We start from the raw sequence: 22,622 nt of genomic DNA on the forward strand, positions 1-22,622 counted from the left end.
GCTCATTTCTTGCTGCAGTGTAGCACATCCGCCAAGAATGCCCTTTCACCTTCTTTTGTCTTGCTAACTCCCTCTTAGCTTTCAGTAAGGTTTGGCTCAAACTGCATCCTCCAGGAAGCCTATGTTAACTCCTAACTGCCACTCTTGGATCCAGGGTCTTTATTTCATCTTGTTCTCTGGTGGAACCAGACTGTTTTATCTCATTATATTACTCTTCACTTTGAAACAAGGAGGCAGTTAACCTAGATTCAGTATTTTTACTCTTACGACTTTTTCCCGCCAAAATGCCCATAAATTAAGTAATCTTACTGCCTTACTGCGCTTACTGAAAAATAGCAGCAGGGCAGAAAAATAGAAAATCTTGCTATCATGTAAGAGATGTGGAAGTAATGGTACCCACATGCTTCATTTGGAAAATGTCTATTACCTTTATAAAAAGTTTGTATAGTTTCTAAATACAGGAGCATCATGATGCAATAGAAACTGTTACTTTAATGTTAATTGACATTCGAAATTTTGGGATTCAAATTTTTTTCTTAACCGTTTTGGTATTCCCTTGATCTACCATTCTACATTCTGCCTCCTTTGTTTCCCCATCACATATTAAAAGTACTGCCTCTTAACTTTGTCATCATGCACTTATTTCTCTAGATACACCTTGGAGTGTTTTTTCAGGCTAAATTGTTAGGCATGGGCTGGGTTTAAAGACGGAGAGTGTGTGAGTTTGTTTGATTTTGCCAAATTCTTCCTTCATGGGGGGTTATACCAACTAGATGCACCTTATTCATCAGAGATGTTAAAATGAGGCAACAGTATCTTAGATTTGAGGAAATCGTTACCACCCAGAGTTGTGAAAGTTAGAGGTGATGTATGTAATACTGCCTTGCACAGAATATACATTTAGTAAAGGATACTGATATGGTTTGGCTGTGTCCCCACCCAAATCTCATGTTGAATTGTAGCTCCCGTAATCCTCATGTGTTGTGGGAGGGACCCGGTGGGAGGTAATTGAGTCACCCGGGCAGTTACCTCCATGCTGTTCTTGTGATAGTGAGTTCTTATGAGGTCCGATGGTTTTATAAAGGGCTTCCCCACCCACCGCCCACCCCACTTTGCTCCATACTTCTTTTTGCTACCACCATTTGAAGAAGGACGGGTTTGCTTTCCCTTCCACCATGATTGTAAGTTTCCTGAGGCCTTCCCAGCCCTGCAGAACTGTGAGTCAATTAAACCTCTTTATAAATTAACCAGTCTTGAGTATGTCTTTATTAGCAGCGCGAGAATGGACTAATACAGATACCTAGATACCTATTATTATCTTTTGTGAACTGGTACTATTTCTCTATCATAAGAGTGGAAAGAAACTTTAGTTGAGATAGTGTTTGTAAGCACCCTAGCATGGTGCTGGCACCCATATTAATGCCTTTTTCTCTTGTGTGCCTTGGGCAGCCAGCTACTTGAGATTATATCTTAATTACCTTAATGGATTGTAAACTGCTTGAGGGCACAGTCCTTGTCTGGTGAGTCTTTAGCAGGATGCTTTGGACTTGAATATATTTGGTTTTAAATTGAATTAGCCTTCAGAATATATTTCTGAAATAGTAGCAAAAGGATTTTTTTTTTCTTTTTTTTTTTTTACACATTAACCCTCAACTCCTGGGTAATGGTACCCAACACCTATTCCTACAGTGGGAAAAGACACAGACACTTTCCTTTTGTTAGTTGGAAGCTTCTTTACTTAAAGCTTTTTAAACCCCAGGGAATATGTTAGGTAACAATAGCAAAATATGTTGATTCCTGTCCTATCTGTTTAACTTATCTGTCCTTAGGGAGTAACTCCAGTTAAATTGCAGTGAAAGGAGTTAGTTGCCTTAAGTCTTCTGTTTTCTCAAGACTGCTTTATTTCAGGGGGCTTCCATGTCTTCATCTAGAATTCTCACTAGGAATTAAAATATTTGTTATTAGAAAGCATTAGTTGGCCTGAATTCACAGTGGATTAGGTTTTCTGATGATTTAATATGCACTGGTTTGCATCTTTCATAACTTATCTGTCAGTTAAGTTCAACACATTTCTTTTTGCACTTAACAGGTACTTGAAGTGGCAGGATCCTTCCTCTAAAACATTTTAAATAACACTAGTAGATGAATTCCAGTTAAGGGGAAAAGGTATGTGCTGAAACTAATCTTCAAGGCCACAGTATGTTCTCTCCAAACACCTATTTTTCACCACAAGGGATGTAGATCTCTGTGTGCCCTTATTGGCATTACTTTTTCAATTATTGGCATCTCTTCTGAACAACATCTTTAGTCAGATGTCCCACTGTTACCTTAGATAGAATATGGCTCATATTGGTCCATCATTTCTCCAGTCTTTTCTTTTTCACCATCTTTATTATGCACAAGTTTCTTGTTTTTGCCGAGGCCTCTTGCTCCCCCAGTCACCTGGACATAAAGACTTTCTCTGACTCTTTATTACACTGCATTTATTACACATAGTAGTGAGTTCCTGAAACTGGGGTCTACTTCCTTTTTCCCAAATGTGCTTTTACATTTTTTCCTTCCCTCTCAGTTCCTTTGCTATCATTTTTTTTGTAGATTGCTTCAGAAACTTCTAGCTAGTTATTTTGCTTTTACTTTTATCTCTTACTATTCTTTAACACAAACCCTCTCTTGGAACTAGGCCAGTCTTCTTGCCATACCCTCATATAATAACACAAAAATGAAGGGTTGGAAAGGAAGAAGCTTAAAGATAATGTTTAACTTTTCCTTATGAAATGTTTCAAGCATACACATAGAGAAATATAATGAACTCCCATTTATCTGTCACTCAGCTTCAATAATTATCAACCTTTTGCTAGTCGAATTTTGTCTATCCCCATATCTCTTGGTCGCATCCCCCCACCCCACCCCAGAGAGTATTATAAGCAAATTCCAGGCATCATTTACATGGAAGTACTTCAGTATTCATCATTAGAGATTCTCTGATCTGTCAATTTACCTACTGCAGATTATCTCTGCAGTTTTGCTGTCAGTTGGTTATTTAGTTTGTTTAAATGCTTTTGGCGTTCAGAAGCCATCCCATTCTTTTAGTGGTTAGTTCTTTTGTACTGACCTCGGTTTGCCTCCCTATCATTTCTCAGCAGTGATAAACATTTATATTTACTCAGAAATTACAAATTTACAGAGTAAATTTATATAATTCAATATAATAGTCATTAAGATATTTGAAGAAGTTGCCAAGTAATATACTTTTTTTTGACACACCTTTCACAGCACACATAGCACATGTAATAACTTTCATTTGTATGTTAGAGAGAGGGTCCTGCTCTGTAGCCCAAGTGGAGTGAAGTGGTGTAATCATAGCTCCATCCTTTAACTCCTGTGCCCAAGCAGTCTTCCCACCTCACTCTCGGAGCAGCCAGCGTTACAGGTGCACCAAGGTGCCCAACTAATTTTTTAAAAAGTTTTTGTAGAGACGAGGTCTTGCTGTGTTGCCCAGGCTGGTCTCAAACTCCTGACCTCAAGTAAGCCTCCCACCTTGGCCTCCCAAAGTGTTGAGATTGCAAACATGAGCCACCGTGCTCAGCCATTCCTTTAAAATAGGAATACTTGGGGTTCAGATCTGTGACCTAGGTCTTATTTGTATCAGTGAGATTAATGAGCCACAGCCCCGAGTTTCTCACAAGACATTTTTGATTTGCATTTTTAGATAGCAGTTGCTTTAAAAAACTTGGGGACTTGGCTTAAAATCAATTTTGAAATTTTGTGCATTAAGAAAAAGAATGTAGCTGGGCGCGGTGGCTCATGCCTGTGATCCCAGCACCGGACTTTGGGAGGCTGAGGCGGATGGATTGCCTGAGCTCAGGAGTTCGAGACCAGCCTGGGCAACACGGTGAAACCCCATCTCTACTAAAATACAAAAAATTAGCCGGGTGTGGCGGCGTGCACCTGTAGTCTCAGCTACTCGGGGGGCTGAGGCAGGAGAATTGCTTGAGCCCAGGAGGCTGAGGTTGCAGTGAGCTGAGATGGCACCACTGGACTCTGGCCTGGGTGACAGAGTGAGACTCCGTCTCCAAAAATATGTTATTGGCAGACTGTTATCTGAAACCTGCCTGGAATTAATTTCAATTTATCATTTTCTTAATTTCTTTTTTAAGTTTAGAGCTTTTTAGCGATTTAAGCAAATTTTCCTATGTACACTAGTATTTGTCAAAATAAATTTGTAAAGCTTCGTCCATTTTTTAGTATAGAAGTAATTTATTGTGGGGAAAAACTAGAAAACAAGATGAAGTATATGCACAAAAACTCAAGTTACTCATAAATTGACTACCCTAAGATTACTGCTTTTAATATTTTGATGTCTATATTTCAGTCTTCTTCATATATATTTATGCATTTGTTGAATTATACACAGAGTAGTTGTTGTTGTTGTGGTTTTTTTTTTTTTTTTTTTTTTTTTTGTTGTTGTTGTTGTTGTTTTTTTTTGAGGCGGAGTCTCGCTCTGTCGCCCGGACTGGAGTGCAGTGGCCCGATCTCAGCTCACTGCAAGCTCCGCCTCCCGGGTTTGCGCCATTCTCCTGCCTCAGCCTCCCGAGTAGCTGGGACTACAGGCGCCCGCCACCTCGCCCGGCTAGTTTTTGCATTTTTAGTAGAGACGGGGTTTCACTGTGTTAGCCAGGATGGTCTCGATCTCCTGACCTCGTGATCCGCCCGTCTCGGCCTCCCAAAGTGCTGGGATTACAGGCTTGAGCCACCGCGCCCGGCCGTTGTTGTTGTTTTTAATGTGATGTCCTTGCCATATCCTAGGGCTGTATTAGCAGATCTTGATGTTCTGAGGCTTGTCTATTGAATCTGGGCTGCAAACAAAATTAAATGACACGTGCTTTATTCCAGATTGTAGTGCTATTACATGTATTGTCATTATGATTTTAGCCATAAGTGTTCGGTTTGAGGCAGAAGTAATGGGATATTGCTGTCAAGTAAACAGGGGCCACTAACCTTGTGTGAATCAAGTTAGCATTTTAAAATTATAGACTTGAGGTTTTTAGAAGAAGCTGAAGGGTTCTGTATGCTGCATGAAGATTGAGTTCAAATCCTACTTCTGACACCATATGATTTTGTTGTTCCCATCTCTGTAGGATGGGAATTTCTTACAGTTAGTACTACAGTCATGCAGATTTCTTTTCCCCATGGCCTGGCACAAAATAGATACTCAGCAGATTATGACACACGTGGCTTCTTTTGCTGTGAGCCACTCAAGGGATGAAGACACATTGCCTATACATTATTAATTGATTGCTATAAAGCATGTTGCCTCAAAATATAATAGCTTAAAACAGCAGACACTTATTTTCTCATGTAGTTCCTGTGAATCAGGAATCCAGAAGTAGTTTATCTGGGTGGCTTTGGCTTACCATCTGTAGATTGCAGTCAGTATGTCAGCCAGGGCTGCAGTCATTTGAAAACTTAATTTGAGCTAGAAGGTCCACTTCCAAGATGGCTCATTCACATGGCTAATTGGCAGGAAGCTTCAGTTTCTTACTACATGGGCCTTTCCAGAGAGCTTCTGAGTGAGTACATGACAGTGTGTCAGTGGCCTCCCCAAGAGCAAGGAGAGAGCAGGAAGGAAGATCTAATAATGCCTTTTATGGCCTAGAGTCGGAAGTTGCCCCCTCACATTTCCACTTCATTCTATTTGTTAGGAGTGAGTCAGAGTGTGCAGCCCACACTCAGGGGAGAGGAATTAGGCTATACCTCTTGAAAAGCGGAGTACCAAACAGTCTTATAGTCAAGATAATGTGTGTTTGTGTAAGGTTAGAATAGAGGGTCTGGAAATAGACCTATAATTATATGACAGCTCAAAAAGGCCAAGACAATTTAATGGGGAAAGGGCCATCTTTTAAAAAATGATGCTAGACTATTCACAGTAACAATGACATGGAATCAACCTAAATGTTCATTAATGGTAGACCGGATAAAAAAAGAATGTGGCACATGTACACCGCGGAATACTATGCAGCCATAAGAAGGAGATTGTGTCCTTTGCAGGAACATGGATGGAACTAGAGACCATTACCCTTAGCAAACGTAACAGAGGAACAGAAAACCAAATATTGCATGTTCTCACTTATAAGTGGGAGCTAAATTGTGAGAAGACATGGGTACATATAGGGGAACAGCAGATAAAGGGGCCTTTTGGAGGGTGGAGGGAGAGAGGAGGGAGAGAATCAGGAAACATAATTTGTGGGCACTAGGCTTAATTCCTGGGTGATGAAATCATCTGTACAACAAACCCCCATGACACAAGTTTACCTGTATAACAAACCCGCACATGTACCCCTGAACTTAAAAGTTTAAAAAAAAAATGGTGTTAGAACAACTTGACATCTTTATTGATTTAGGAAAAAATGAAAACTGGCCCTTACCTCTGTAAAACTGCTAGAAAATAAATAAATAAATAAATACATACATACATACATACATACATACATACATACATACATAAATAAAGTAAGTGGTGGTATGCCCTTGTAATCCCAGCCATTCCAAAGGCTGTGGCAGGAGGATTGCTTGAGTCCAAGAGTTTGAGAGGAGCCTGTATAACATTGTAATATAAGAAAATGAGACTCTTTCCCTGCCTTTCCCCACAAAAGAGAGAGAGAAAATCTGTGTGGCCCTTGAGTAGGCAAAGATATCTTGGAGTACAAAACATACAGACCCTAAAAGGGAAAATTGATGAAGTGGACTTGATTAAAATTTAAAACTTTTGTTCTTTGAAAGATACCATTAAGAAATAAAGACAAGAAAATCATGGGGAGAAAATATTCACAGTTCATATAGCTAGCAAAAAATTGATAATCCAGAATGTATAAAGAGCTCTTACAACTCGGTAATAAGAAGACCAAGAAAGGTTTGAGCAGATACTTCACCAAAGAAGGTATATGAGTAGCCAACAAGCACATGAAAAGATGCTTGTCATTAAGCATCATATAATCATCGGAAATACGTGAATTGAAACCACAGTGAGATACCACTCTACACCTGCTAGAATGGCTAAAATTAAAGACTGCTATCAGATATTGGTGAAAATTTGTAGCAATTGGAACACTAATGAATTTTTGATGGAGAAATATAATGGTACAATTTGACAATTTCCTATAAAGTTAAACATACTTTTTTTATATTACCCAGTAACTTTTCTCCTAAGTATGTACCCAAGAGAAATGAAAACATGTCTACAGAAATATTTGTATATGAATGTTTGTAGCAGATAAATAATAATCAATGCCTGGAAACAACTAAATTGTCCAGCAGGTGAATGGGTAAGTTACAGTGTATCTATACAATGTAACACCACTCAGCAATAAAATGGAACCAACAACTGATATATCCAACAACATGGATGAATGTCACAAATGTTATGCCGAGAGAAAGAAATCAGACACAAAAAGAATAAATCCTATACGATGTTACTTACATGAAATCTAGAAATCTAGACAAATCTGATCTATAGCATGATCAGATCAGTGCTTCCTTTGGGCAAGGGGTGGAAGATGGGAAATAACTGGGTAGGAGCACAAGGGAAACTTTCTGAGGTGATGGACTTGTTCTAAATCTTTATTGTAGTGGGGATTGCACCTGTGGGTGTCTTTGAAATGTTTATTATTACAGTTATTTCTTAATATTTGTAGGGGATTGGTTCCAGAACCACCCCACCCCCTACCCCTAGTATATCAAAATTTGCAGATGTTCAAGTTTTTTGTATATAAAATGGCACAGTATTTACATATAACCTACACAATCCTATATGCTTTAACTCATCACTATGTTACTTAGATTACCTAATACAGTGTAACTATATAAATAGTTGTTATATTGTGGGGGGATTTGTATTTTTGGGTTGTATTGTTATTACTCTTTTTATTTTTCCCTGAATATTTTCAGTCTGCACATGGTTGAATCTACGGTGCTCAACCTGTGCATATGGAGGGCTGACTGTATTTTATTGTTTCGAAATTATACCTTATTAACATTTATTTAAAAGCATATCTCTTGAAGTTTGGATTTTTCAGAAGTTATAACATCTGATCTTTAGAATCAGTGTTCAATATTTATCCCTTTGTTATCATTTATAGGTCAGGCTTAATAGTATTATGTCTAGGGAGAAAAACGCCAAACTGTGGCTTCTTTTCACAGAATAATTGGCTCTCATTTCCTCATTCTCCGCATATTAGTAACATGTCTTGATTGTAGAAGTAGGCTAATGGGACACTTTGTCTAGGCTTCTTTGTGAAAGCTTTTTTTTTTTCGGTGGCATGTGCTATTATGCCTACCATGCCATTTGAATCCTGTCATTGTACTTCTTGACCATCTTGTCAGGGTAGGCATACAGAAGATAGTTCATGACTCCTGTTAACTGACTCATCTCTTATGGTTGCAGATTCTCATAAACACAAAGATAAACACAAAGATCGAGAACACCGGCACAAAGAACACAAGAAGGACAAGGAAAAGGACCGGGAAAAGTCCAAGCATAGCAACAGGTAAGGGTGGAATCAAGCAAGTCCCTCATCATTCAGCAGTGGGTTGGCCATTGCTTGGCTTACCTGGAATAGGTCTTAACTTGAGCTACCAGTAAAGATAGCAAAGTAAGTAGAAACTGTATTTGATCCTAGAGTTGCTAAGAGGATGGCCCTGATTTCAAGGCCTTAAATGGGATGCCATTGTTCAGATCAAGATGTAGAAAGCAAGTATGTTTGATTTTCTTTTAATATATACCTCGTTAAAAAATACAGTTGTTCACTAAGATAGGTAAGGATTCATTGTGACACATGATGGCATTTAATCAAGTCTGTAGCAATCTTCCCTTGATAAAAGGTAACTGGATTGGAGACCTGATTTTTTTCTTCTTCTTTCTATATTTTAAAGAGTTTACATTAAAAATTCTTAACTTGGGCTTCCATGGTCTGTTAGCCCCTGAAATTATATGCAAATTGTTGAGTATATGAGATTTCTTGGAGAGACTGTTCCTAGCTTTCATCATGTTTTCAGAGGAGTTCGACTCCCACAAAAGCCTACAATCACCAATATGAATGAAACTCAATAGTGCTGTCTTCTGGGTTGCAAGCCTCAAGAAGATGTTTCTCTTGTTCATTTTGCTCCCATTTTTTTTGGTGTAGGAGGCAAGTGGTTAAATCTAGTTATTAAAAATGAGGACTTGCACTTCCATTCTGATTTGAAGACAGTTGTTGGTGAGAAAGCCGTATGGTATTCCCATTCCCATAGTGGCCTGAGCTTGGTTAGGGAATGTAAAGATCTGTTACACATTAGAACAAGTGTCTTCATCCTAGAGTTCCTTAGAACTTCTTTATTAACTTGTATTATTGTCTGTAGACAAGTTAAAGTGAGAATTGCTTTCCAAGTCTGTTCTTTTTTGCGAATTATTAAAATAACCAGATTTAATTTTCTCTATTGGGGACATTTCTTTGGGAATCATGTATCATGCCTGTGGCCTTTTTTCCCTGTCCCTCACTCATTTCTTATCACTTGATCATCTAGTTTCCATTTTCATTATTCTGGTAAATTTAATCTCGGTAGTTGAATCTACTCTGCATCTTTTCTAGTTTACAGTTGTCTAGCTCATGTTAATATCTACCATACAGCAAAGAATATTGCCAAGGATAAAAGAGTTCATTGCATAATGATAAAAAGGGACCCATTAGGAGAACATAACAGTTATAAATGTTTATCCACTAACATCACAGCCTCAAAATACATGAAGCAAATCTGATAGAGCTGCAAAGAGAAACAAACATTCATAATTATGGTTTTACCACCTCTTAATAATTTTTAGTCTAAATAGAAAACAATTAAGGATATGGAAGACTTGAACAATATCAACCAACTTGATCTAATTGACATTTATAGGTTTTTCCCATCCAACAATATTAGAATATTCTCTTTTCTTTTCTTTTTCTTTTCTGTCTACTTTTCAGATTTTAATTTTTTTCAGGTTTTATTTTAGATTCAGTAGGTACATACAGGTAACTTTGTTACCTGGGTATATTGCTGTGATGCTGAGGTTTGGGTACAAATAATCCCGTCACCCAGGTACTGAGCATAGAACCCAACAATTAGTTTTTCAGCCCTTAACCGCCCTCCCTGCTCTAGTAGTCCCCAGTGTCTATTATTGGCATCTTTATGTCCATGAGCACCCGATGTTTAGCTCCTGCTTATAAGTGAGACCATGTGGCATTTCGTATTCTGTTCTCGCCTTAATTTGCTCAGGATAACAGCCTCCAGTTGCATTCATGTTGCTACAAAGGACATGATTCAGTTCTTTTTTTATGACCATATAGCATTCCGTGGTATATACGTACAACATTTTCTTTATCCATTCCATCATTGCTGGGCACCTAGGTTGATTCCATGTCTTTGCTATTGAGAATAGTGCTGCAGTGAACAGGTGAGTGCATGTGTCTTTTTAGTAAAATGATTTGTTTTCTTTTGGATACATACCGAGTAATGGGATTGCTGGATCAGAAGGTAGTTGTGTTTTTAAGTTCTTTGGGAAATCTCCAAACTGCTTTCCCTAGTGGCTGGACTAATTTACATTCTCATCAATAGTGTATAGGTGTTCCCTTTTTTCTGTACCCTGCCAGCATCTGCTGTTTTTTGATATTTAGTAGCCATTGTGGCTGGTGTGAGATACCTCATTGTGGTTTTGATTTGCATTTCTCTGATGATTAGTGACATGGAGCATTTTTTCATAAATTTGTTGGCCATTTGTATGTCATCTTTTGAGAAATGTCTGTTCATGTCTTTTGCCTGTTTTTTTAATGGGGTTACTTGTTTTTTGCTTGTTGAATCATTTAGATTCCTTATAGATTTAATTAGATCCCATTTGTCAATTTTTGCTTTTGCTGCAATTGCTTTTGGCATCTTTGCCGTGAAATCTTTGCTCATTCCTATGTCCAGAATGGTATTGCCTAGGTTGTCATCTAGGGTTTTTATAGTTTTAGGTTTTATATCTAATCCATCTTGAATTTATTTTTGTATGTGGTGTAAGGAAGGGGTCCGGTTTCAGTTTTCTGCATATGGCTAGCTAGTTATCCCAGCATCATTTGTTGAATAGGGAGTCTTTTCCTCATTGCTTATTTTGGTTGACTTTCTTGAAGGTTAGATTGCTGTCAGTGTGTGGTTTTATTTCTGGGTTCTCTGTTCTGTTGCATTTGATCTATGTGTCTGTTTTTGTACCATTACCATGGTGTTAGTGTTTTTGTACCATTACCATGCTGTTAGAATACATTTTTTTAAGTGCACATGAAATGTGCCAAAGTAGATCATACTTTGGACCCCACCCTCCTTAAACCATCTTCCTTTGGCTTTAATGCCTCCATGCCTCTCCATCTTTCTGGCCACCCTTTTCACCTCTTTCTAATGTACAGTCATTCCTTAACAGTTTTTGGCTGTCTTTCTCTGCTACCTGTTTTGCTCTTTATCCTTATTTCGCATTCCATATTCAGTCTTGTGAACTTATTTTCAGTTCCTTAAACATAGCATGTTTTCTGATGCCACTAAGCCTTAAAACATGCTGTTGCTGGTTCTGTAATAACTCTGTTGCCCTTTTACTGTCATTTTTTTAGTTGCAGCTTAGACTTGACTTGTTCCAGGTATCCTTTCTACCCATCTTCTCATATTAAATGCCACTTTTGTGTGCTCTCTGGTGCCTTGAATATATTCTTATCATAATAATAATTATGATACTTAATTGTCTCTTTACTTTTCTCTATGGCCTCCTGCACTCTAAAGTCCCGAAAGCAGAATTGGGATTTTTTTTGTTTTTTTTTTGGGGGGGGGGGGGGTGTTTTTGTTTGTTTGTTTGTTTGTTTTTGAGATGGAGTCTTTCTCTGTTGCCCAGGCTGGAGTGCAGTAGTGCCACATCAGCTCACTGCTATCTCCAGCTCCCAGGTTCAAGTGATTCTCCTACCCCAGCCTCCCAAGTAGCTGGGATTAAGGTGCATGCTACCACACCCAGCTAACTTTTTTATATTTTTAGTAGCGAAGCTAACTGTTTTGTATTTTTAGTAGCAATGGGGTTTCACCATCTTAGCCAGGCTGGTCTCAAAACTCCTGACCTCAAGTGATCCGTCCACCTTGGCCTCCCAAAGTACTAAGATTACAGGTGTGAGCCACCACACCCAGCCTTTTGTATTCATTTTGCATCCTTCAGGCTTAGTATGATACCTGGCAGATAGGTGGCACTTACTAGTCTATATTTATTGAATTAATGAGTGGATGATCTATGGGTACATTAGTTCCCATCTTCTCTCTTTCTTCTCACATACTCTTAATCTTCTATAGGATAGTTATGAAGTCACTTTGGCTCATCTCATTTTTAAACATAACAAAATTTACCATTTTAAAGTAGCATTTAGTATATTGACAGTAGTACGCAAGTATCACCACTGTTCATCTCCAGAACTTTTCATCATCCCAGACAATCTCTGAATTCACTAAATAATAACTTTTCATTCTGTTCCCCCATCCCAACATCTTTCTACTTTGTCTTTTTTTCTCTTTCCCTTCTACTTTTTATCTTTATGAATTTGCCTATTCTAAGTACCTCATATAAGCAGAATAATACAATATTTATCTTTTTTTTCGTCTGTTTTGTATTCCCTTAATATGTTTTCAAGGTTTATCCATATTGTAGCATATCGGAAATTCATTCTTTTTTTATGACTGAATAGTATTCCATTGTATGCCTGTTACCACATTTTAAAAAATCTACCTGTTGATGGACACTTGGGTGTCCCTTTGGCTACAAATACGTATTTGAGTTCTGCTTTCATTCTCGGGGGTATATACCTAGGAGTAGAATTGCTAGATCATGTCCAGCAATGGCTGCCTGCTATGTTTATACTGTGCTAATTGATGTGAATTGTGAAAAAAAAATTAGATAACCTTTGACCATGAACAGTATCATCTGAGGATGTGAGAGACCTGCTTACAGATCAGATGAAGAATGTTGATTTTTATTTTACTAGACTGTAAGAAGAAATTCCAAAAGACTTTAAGAAGAAAGAGGTTAATATTTAAAACATAAGCTTTTGAAAAGTTATCTTCTCTAACACATTCTACTTTGTTTTGGGAGGAAAGATACAGTAAAAGTGACATAAAGGGCTTTGAGACATGTAAGTTTGGCCTTGTCCTGTTTTACAAAAATCTTCTCTTTAAAAAAAAAAAAAAAGGTGTGATTTTTGTAGAAGAATTCCTCATCCTTGTGCATCCATTTAGGTCTCATGTGATCTTGACTAGGTTACCTAACCTTCTTCAACTCAGTTTCTTCATCTTCATCTTGATACATGCTTCACAGGGGAACCATGGGAGTAAATAAATACAGAAGCTCTTCAGTTGTGAACTGCTCTACAGATGTGCAGAGATGACACTTTTACATCTATTTAAAAGCATACTTTTCCAAGATCATATTGTAGGCAAATTCAATAATTTGTTATATGTGCTTTTGTGCCCCCCCCCCCTTTTTTTTGAGACAGAGTCTCGCTCTGTTGCCCAGGCTGGAGTGCAGTGACATGATCTCGGTTCAGTGCAACCTCCACCTCCTGGGTTCACACCATTCTCCTGCCTCAGCCTCCCAAGTAGCTGGAACTACAGGCGCCCACCACCACACCTCCCTAATTTTTTATGTTTTTAGTAGAGATGGGATTTCACCGTGTTAGCCAGTATGGTCTCGATCTCCTGACCTCGTGATCCGCCTGCCTTGGCCTCGCAAAGTGTTGGGATTATAGGCGTAAGCCACCGCGTCCAGCCACTTTTGTGCCTTTTAATACTTTCTTCATTCCTATAAAAATGCTAGCCTTTTCGCCAAGAGCTATTGGAAAAACCTGGCCCGAGTTTCTGTTTACATATGACATGACTAAATCTAGCCCTTGGTCTCTTATTCACGTGTGTAAATTTTAACAGTTTAATCAGATAATCTGTTGTAAGCAGACTTTTTTTTTTTTTGAGACGGAGTCTCGCTCTGTCGCCCAGGCTGGAGTGCAGTGGCCGGATCTCGGCTCACTGCAAGCTCCGCCTCCCGGGTTCACGCCATTCTCCTGCCTCAGCCTCCCTAGTAGCTGGGACCACAGACGCCCACCATCTCGCCCGGCTAGTTTTTTTGTATTTTTTAGTAGACGGGGTTTCACCGTGTTAGTCAGGATGGTCTCGATCTCCCGACCTCGTGATCCGCCCGTCTCGGCCTCCCAAAGTGCTGGGATTACAGGCTTGAGCCACCGCACCCGACCGTAAGCAGACTTTTAAGTACTTCCCTGTTTTGATGTCTACTGACACAGTACCTCTTTGCAACAAAGCAAGGATATTGGTTATATTTCAGTAAAATTATTTTATTTTATTTTTTAATTTTTTTTGAGACGGAGTCTCGCTGTGTTGCCCAGGCTGGAGTGCAGTGGTGTGATCTCGGCTCACTGCAACCTCCATCTCCTGGGTTCAAGCGATTCTCCTGCCTCAGCCTCCCGAGTAGCTGGGATTACAGGTGCCTACCACCACGCCAAGCTAATTTTTGTATTTTTACTAGAGATGGGGTTTCACCATATTGGTCAGGGTGGTCTCGAACTCCTGACCTTATGATCCTCCTGCCTTGGCCTCCCAAAGTGCTGGGATTACAGGCTTGAGCCAGCACACCCAGCCTCCAGTAAAATTTTATATACACTGTGATCCTTTTAAAGTATCTCTGATGTTTTTAATAGTTTAGGGTTTCTTCGATTTCTTCTGTAGCAGATTAAAGAAATCTTCAGGATTATGTAATCACATCTGAACCCCAGAATAATTAGGATGTAGCATGTTCTGTTCCAAAATGCTTTCATTTATTCCAATCCTTGCTTATCAATTGTAGTTAATTTTGTGGCCATTTGTTATGAGAAAACAAGTGTTTCTGTGTCCCTTCCTTCTCTGCTAGATATTAACACCAATCATTTGTCATCAGGCTACACTTAGGACCCAAGTCCAGGAGGCATCTTACTTTCCTGTGCAGTAGCAATACTGAAGACTTGGAGTGGGAGAGTAGCCTTTCTGCAGAAACAGAATGGGGCTATGGATCCACATCCCAGGAGATGCCATTTGGTTTCCTCTTTATTGTCCTCATGCAAGGTGCAAAACAGGGGAGCAGGTATTAAGAATCATTTCATCTTGTCTCCTCTTTGTGTGGACAGGAGTCTGAGGTCACATGCTCAACCATAGTGATGTGGTAGCAGAAAGAAGAGGATGTGAGACCAAGGATCCTGAGTCCCCACTACATTATTCCTTCCAGTGAAAAATACCTCCCTCTGTAAAAAGAGTTAGTTTAGTTTTGTAGCCAAACTGTCTGTTTAAATACAAGCACCCCTTACTTGTATGCGTATGGTAGGCAGCTCAGGTTTAAAAATGTCAGATCATCTCAGGCACTGCCATTATCTCTCTTTGTCCCCAAATCCCTAAAATCTTTGGCACTGAAAGTATTAATCTCATCAAATTCTGAACCTATGAAAACTTCATCTCTGTCTTTCTCTTGTCTGGCTTGTAACATCACAAGAACAGCTCACACCAAAGTTAAAAAATAATTTCATCAATCATCACTTACCTCTTGACACTGCTTCTTTCTGCTCTTCAGGTCCTTTTTCTTTTGTTTTTGGAGTCAGGGTCTCATTGACTCCTAGGCCGGGGTGCGGTGGTGTGATTATAGCTCACTGCAGCCTCCCTGGGCCCAAGGGGTCTTCCTGCCTCAGCCTCTTGAATAGCTGGGACAATAGGCATGTACCACCATGCTTGGGTAATTAACTTTTTTGTTTTTAGTAGAGATGGCAGTCTTGCTGTGTTACCCAGGCTGGTCTGGAACTTCTGGTCTCCCACATTGGCACCCCATAGTGTTGGGGTTACAGGCGTTAGCCATCATGGCCGTCCCTCTTTTAAAAAATACATAAATAATCTCAAAAGGAATACTCTTCTAGATGCCAAGGAATTACGTGGCTTGTAGGGTCTCACAAGCTACCTTTCTTAAAGAGTTGCATTCTTATCCATTGTGTATCTTTAATACTAGATCTCTTATATAAACAGAATATTATTAAAAGCAATTTAGGAGAGGGGGCCTGATTTTAGAAAATAAGAGAATCGTGTGAAATGAAATTCCTCCTCTTAGTTTTTGACTCTGTGCATCTCTTGCCAATTTTAAACCTGGCATTCACACTGGAGTGACAAATTTGTGGAAAGCAAGGGAAGACAGAAAACTGCTGTGAAATAGCAAGGGAAGTACTTTTCCAGCCATATTGGCAGTGCTATTCTGTACTGTCAGTGTGAGAAACATCTGAGAATAAGGATGCTTTTGGCTTCTGCTTTCCTTTCAGTTCCAAATCCTACCTGAACTGTAATTGAGAACGTGTAGAATTTTGGGAATATGCACTTGATTTAAGCATCCAGTTCTCAGATTAGGGGAGATTTTTCTGAAATTAATAAAATTTAAAAGAGACGTATGCTGCTTTCTGTGTGAGTGGTTTGCCAGAGCCCTCCCTTTGTCTACACATCACTATATCAGCCTGTCTAGGGGAAATGGATAACTTACATAGTCAGAGAAGATTGAACAGTTTAGAAATGAGGAAACTCAGTATCACCACCGTTCACGTGGGAGTCAGTGTGATATATTGAATAGCACACTAAGATGAAAGTTAAGAGACCAGGTTCTGTCGTTTATAAGCTATGTGTCGTGATCCAAGCTGCTTAATTTCTCTGGGTCTCATTTTCCATTTTGATCAGGAGTTGATAACAGTACCTGCTTTGTCAAGCTTTCAAGTTTGTTTATGCACATGATAGCTCTTTGGGAACTGCAACATACTAAATAATTGAGATAATGATGGTGATGATGATAATTACCACAAAGCCTAGTATAATATCATGCAGATAAATTGGAGCTGTTGAGTCTGGTAGTTGAATGTAATTCAGTAGTTACTGATAGCATTCCATTTGGAGCCCTGATATTTTCAGTATTATATTTATCCCTATTATAGTGAGCCATCATCATTGTTTTTAAGATTTCATGGTGGAGACAGCATTTGAGCTAGCCATTCAAAGATGGTTAAAATTTTGCTAAGGGAGAGTAATGGTTAGAAAGAAAAACATAAGCAAAACGTAGAGGCATTGTAGTATATGCTTTGTTCTGGGAGGAATCTAGTTAGGTGGGTTACACAGGGTGGAATAGTAGAAAATGAGACCCAAAAAAGTGACTTGAGGCAAAACCATTAAATGCCATTTCAAAAAGTTGGGACTTTTACTTACGCTAACTAAAAAGGTGAGGGGGAAATGTTGGGACTCGATTCTGAGTTGAGCAAGAAGCCATTGGAAATAGTTGAGCAAATAGGACTTAGCCATAAATGACGTGAAGGATCTGAGAAAAAGGGTTACTATCTTGGATAACTGGGAGGCTGTTTACACTATTAATAGAGACAAAGAACTTAAGGGAGGAATGGGAGTTAGAATGGGTATCGGTTTTGCCATCTTTGGGCACATTCTTTTATCCTCTCTAGCCTGAAAACAAAGGATTAAATAATTTCTAGGAAATTACATTTACCTTGAAGTTTTGATACTTCTATAATATAAAATACTAGAGTCCTTGTGATTTTGTTTAATGATGTATAATCGGCATTGTAGTGTATAATGATGATGGACATTAAGGAACCCTTGTTTCTTAGTGCCTTTTGGAAACTGGCTAATTTCAGAAACTGCGCTCTTTTCCCAAAGGGAACTTTTGAAGTTACTTAAATATTTAATTTTACAAACATCATTTAAGCTTTAACTGTCTTACTATCCTTGAAAGGGTCATGAGTTTCCCTCCTAAACCAAGACTTTGAAGCTCTCTGTGCTGTCTCACAGGAATCCCCACGATCCAACTTCATGTGACCTGCAGAGGTCTGCTGCCTTGAGAAGTAGACAGGTAGCTGGGCTATGAGTGGCTAAGTCCTTTTCTCAGAATATATGGAGGCTCCTTCTACTTTTAACAGTGCTTTTTTTTTTTTTTGCTTTGTTTGGGAAGTAACAGAGTAGTCAAGTGCATGACTCTGGAGCCGGACTGCCTGAGTTTAAATCCTATTTCTTTCATTAAAGGTAGTTCCTTGGGTGAGTTACTTAACTTCTCTGTGCTTCAGTTTCCACATCTGTGAATTGGAGATACCAGTACTTACCTGAGTTTTGTTACCGACATTAAATGTGCCTGGCACTGGGTGCTACTCAAGTATCTGTTAAATACTTTTATGGGGGATGGAGGACAGATTTTAAATAGTTTCCCATAGCCAACATTCTAGCTTTCCAGAATATCAATATTTTGTTGTGGTAGTGGTGGTCTTTTTTCCTAGAGAAACAATGCTTTGCCAGAAGGGAAACATTTTTCCCTACTGGCTCCCTACTTGCACCCTTTCTCCCACTCTTCTATATAAGTGTCTTAGAGAGACCCTGGTCACCCTTTTCTGTGGTCTGCTTAGCTCCAGCAATTATCATAGACCAAAGGTTTTGCTGTCATCACTTTAAAAATAGTGTAGGTTATTTTTTCTTTCTTTTTTAATTCTAAAAAAAATTTTTTGAGACAGAGTCTCACTCTGTCGCCAGGCTGGAGTGCAGTCATGTGATCTCGGCTCACTGCAGTCTCCAACTCCCTGGTTCAAGCGATTCTCCTGCCTCAGCCTCCCGAGTAGCTGGGATTACAGGCATGCACCACCATGCCCAGCTAATTTTTGTATTTTTAGTAGAAATGGGATTTCACCATGTTGCCCAGGGTGGTCTCAAACTCCTGACCTCAGGTGATATGCCTACCTCAGCCTCCTAAAGTGCTAGGATTACAGGTGTGAGCCACCACACCACAGGTTATTTTTTTCTTTAGTGGAATTCAGCCAATTGAAGCATAACACATGGCATGAACACTCTGGAAAAGTGGGTTTGGATCTTTCCATTTGTTCTCTTTAGCATTGACTTTTGCTTTTCTAGTCCCTGCTAGTGTGTTGGAATCTTACCCCATACAGATGCAAAACTATGAACCAAGAAGTCAAGATCTATGCATTGCCAATAATTGATTGTTTTCTCTTTCAGAGTTCCTCCTGCCCATGGGGTAAATTCATATTTCATCCATAAGTGTGACCATTACAGAAGTATCTAGAACTGCTACTGTCTGTATTTTTGTCCTTCAGCATATCCCAGACTAAACTTACTCTTAAAATATGTTTGTCTGACCTTCGGGTTCCTTCCTATGGTTGATATTAAGCCTTTCTTCTACTCTTAAAAGAGAAAATGGGAGGTGGGGGGGGGGGGGGGGGGGAAGAGACCAAAAAGACAACCCTTTCAGGTGTCCAGCATTTTTCTAATTTAGCCCTACTGAAGTTTCTTCAGTAATTAATCAGCTGTTTTTCAACCTCTAAACTGGCTAATATTATAGCCTTCAATTGTACTTTTAAAGCTCTTTTGTTATTTTGACATATTGTGTCTGTTTTGTATGGAAAAGTAGCAGGTTCAGTATGAAGATAACATAGTATTTTATCTCTTAAAACAGGCAGCCAGCAAATGAACTTTCTGCACTGGTCAGAATTTCCATCATTTCACGGCTAATGAGAAAAGTGCAGTTCTTTAGCTACCTTGAAAGTCAAACATGTCCTACGTCTTTTGGAAAAAGACATACGTGTTAGAAAATCTCAGAAGGATGCGTCAGCCTGACTGACCCCACATTGACTCCATTTTATTTGCTGGCCAAATCCTGTTTCTGACTTTCCTGGCACAGCCCTGGACATGCTTCTGTATCATAGGACTTATTCCCCAGTACCTTTGCTACTTCCTTCAGGTGCATTCCTAGGAAAGACTTGCAGTGGGGTTTGCTGTTTGCCAGAACTCCTGCCGGTTTGGGGTTATGGAAGCCAGGTTGGGCTCCCAGACACTCTGCTCTCTATTTGTGGAGGCAGGGACAGTAACAGCACCTAACAAGTAGGGATGAGCACATTGTATTCAGAAGCCTAGTGGAGCTCTATAAACCCAAATTTCTAGCAGTCTTCTATATGATGCCCTGTAACAGAAGCTGTCCTTAACCCTGAATCATCTGAGGTCAGCTAGTATAAAAATCCAAATCTGCTCTTATACCTAAACAGGAGTAGAGGAGACTTGGCTTCCTTTGGAAAGTCAGGATGATAGCTTCATCCCATTCTGGTTTTTGTGATTAATTTTGACCTGCAAAGAGGTTTACTTCTCTAGCAGGAACTTTGAATTTCCTATATACATTTCTCTCTGGTTAGCAGGCAGAGGAAATATCACTGACTTTTGGCTTCCTGGCAGATGTCTCATTTGCCTTGTCATTTGTTGATTCCTTTTCCCTGATCTCTGTTTGGTGTGATAATGTACACCAAAGCTGAAAACTGCAGGGCCACATGTACACTTGTAGGTACCTATGCTGTGATTACCAAAAGGCTCAGAAAGCCAGTTTTCTAGTGAAATTGGCTAACATTCTAAGAAATGCTTTCATTGAGAAAGAGAATGGGTCAGGGAAAGGTGGAACTTAACGGAAGATGGAGTGTTCCTGAATTCAGATTCCTGAATTAGCCATTTATAGTTTCATGGAAAGACAAAAACAAACAAACAAAACAACAAGCAACCCCAAAGGTGTTTATCCTTTCAGGTATCCAAACATCTTTAATCTAGAAAGTTTCTGCTTGATGGTAAAATAAAGCTAGGACCTTACAGCAAGTCTTCAGACTCACCATGGCTGTTTTTTAACACCAGTCTACCTTAAGCAGTAGGTATCAATTTAGTGGAAATATAAAGGTATTGATATGTAGTGGAGGCTGCTCTGAACTTGGAGGTGGAAATATTAAATTTAAATTCCAACTTTGCTTTTAACATTGCAACTTTGAGTAAGTCTTTTAACAACTGTCTCCTGTTTGTGTGAGCATAAGGGGATAGATAATAAAACTGGCCTCACAGGAGTGTTGTGAGAATTGAATGAAATAATGTATGTGAAAATACCAAGTACAATGCTTGCTTAGAAAGTAGAATTTTGTTTTGCTGTCCCCTCCCCCGCTATAGTTGGCAGGGCAAGGGGAGGCAGTATATTCGTCCATCAATATTATAGATGCAGTTGTTCCCAGATTTTTTGCTTTTAGGCAGAACTTTGTATAGATGACTTACATACCCTCTTACAGTTGATGCTTAATAAAACAAAACTACCATGCTTTTATAATGGAATGGTAAGCTCAAACATTTTGCTGGTAGTATAAAAACCAAGTGCCTGTGATTATATATACAGTAACTCCTGAAGAATCAATTATAATCTCAGCAACCTTGCTCTTTGACCATTCATTCTAAAGCTTGGAGAAGTTAATGAGAACAGATAATAAGAGTGCTAATGCAATTGGAAGACTTTTTTTTGTTTTTTTTTAAACAAAGTAAGGGATACATTTTTAAATAAAACATTGCATTTTGGTAAAAAACACAGATTATGAGAACACATTGAGTTAGAGGAACATCATATTAATTCCAAGAACAAAAAGCATGGTAGAGAAATTTTGTAACTATGCACAAGCTCTGTTCTCATGAGTTAAAAAGAATTTTCCTCCTATGGAGACTTGTTATTTAAATGTGTGTCACATGTAAATAACAGTCTAATGAGCGCAATATAGAAGGAGAAATATGTAAGCAAGGGAAAGTGGGCGTTGTTGTGTTTTTCCATCTATTTCAGTACTTGAGTCTTTCCTAACCTATAGTGTATCCTGTTTCTCCCTGGCTAGATTTCTTAAAGTTTCTGCTTATTCATCACTCAAATACCTTTTTCAAGTTGTAGCTACTTTTGTGTGCAGTGTGTAATAGCAGATGTTCTCCCAATCTGGATTTTGTTGCTCTGCCTAACTGCATGCCATCATTTGTTTCTCCCTTTATGATCTTCTGCTGTAGTCAAGTGTCCCTTCAGAACAAACTTCATGGGATGGACATAGCCTAATGAGCTCATTGCTGATGAAGTCTTTTTTTCCTGTGCGTTGGTTAGTGCAGTAAGCAAGGCTCCTTAACTGCCTGTCCCAGTGTACTGAAAAATAATAGCGTTCTGTCACCTTAAACTACAACTTGTGGTTTTTACTTATTGCTTCTTTAGTCTTTGACCACATGCATGTTTTTACATAGTTGCAGTTATTTTATTATATTCCTTTTTCTGTCATAAACCTTTCAAAATGTATTTGTGGTACTCAAATTATAGCTTAACAGTTAAATAATTTAATATGTTACAGTTTCCCCACTTGTTAGGTTGTATCCAATTTTGGGATTTGTTTGTTCGTTTTTGTTTTTTTTTTGTTTGTTTGTTTAAGGGAAGCACCAAAATAAACATCTTTATATGTAATGTTATTTCCCTAAGAGAAATTTCCAGGAGCTTGATCCCAGGGTAAGAAGCTATGCACAATTTTGTGGTTCTTGCCTTATAATGTCATATTTTGCTTTTTTAACCTTTAATTAAAGAATGTTCCTATGCCCTTGCTTTCAGATGGGTCTTTTCTTATTGTGAGGAAAGGACTAACATAAGTCCCATCTAGAAGTGACTAACTTGACTAGTTAAAACTAGAAGG

General features: G+C 38.9%; 1 protein-coding gene across 1 annotated transcript in view; it reads left to right on the forward strand.

Moving 5' to 3' along the window:
- Positions 1-22,622, forward strand: part of TOP1 (DNA topoisomerase I) — a 96,656-nt gene that overhangs the window by 25,372 nt on the left and 48,662 nt on the right. Inside the window, exon 3 of the mRNA XM_010375951.1 lies at positions 8,441-8,543. Within this exon, the coding sequence (XP_010374253.1) occupies positions 8,441-8,543 (103 nt within the window). The remainder of the gene's footprint in view (positions 1-8,440; positions 8,544-22,622) is intronic.

The sequence above is a fragment of the Rhinopithecus roxellana genome, chromosome 13 (assembly GCF_007565055.1).
Source record: "Rhinopithecus roxellana isolate Shanxi Qingling chromosome 13, ASM756505v1, whole genome shotgun sequence".
Lineage (NCBI taxonomy): Eukaryota > Metazoa > Chordata > Mammalia > Primates > Cercopithecidae > Rhinopithecus > Rhinopithecus roxellana.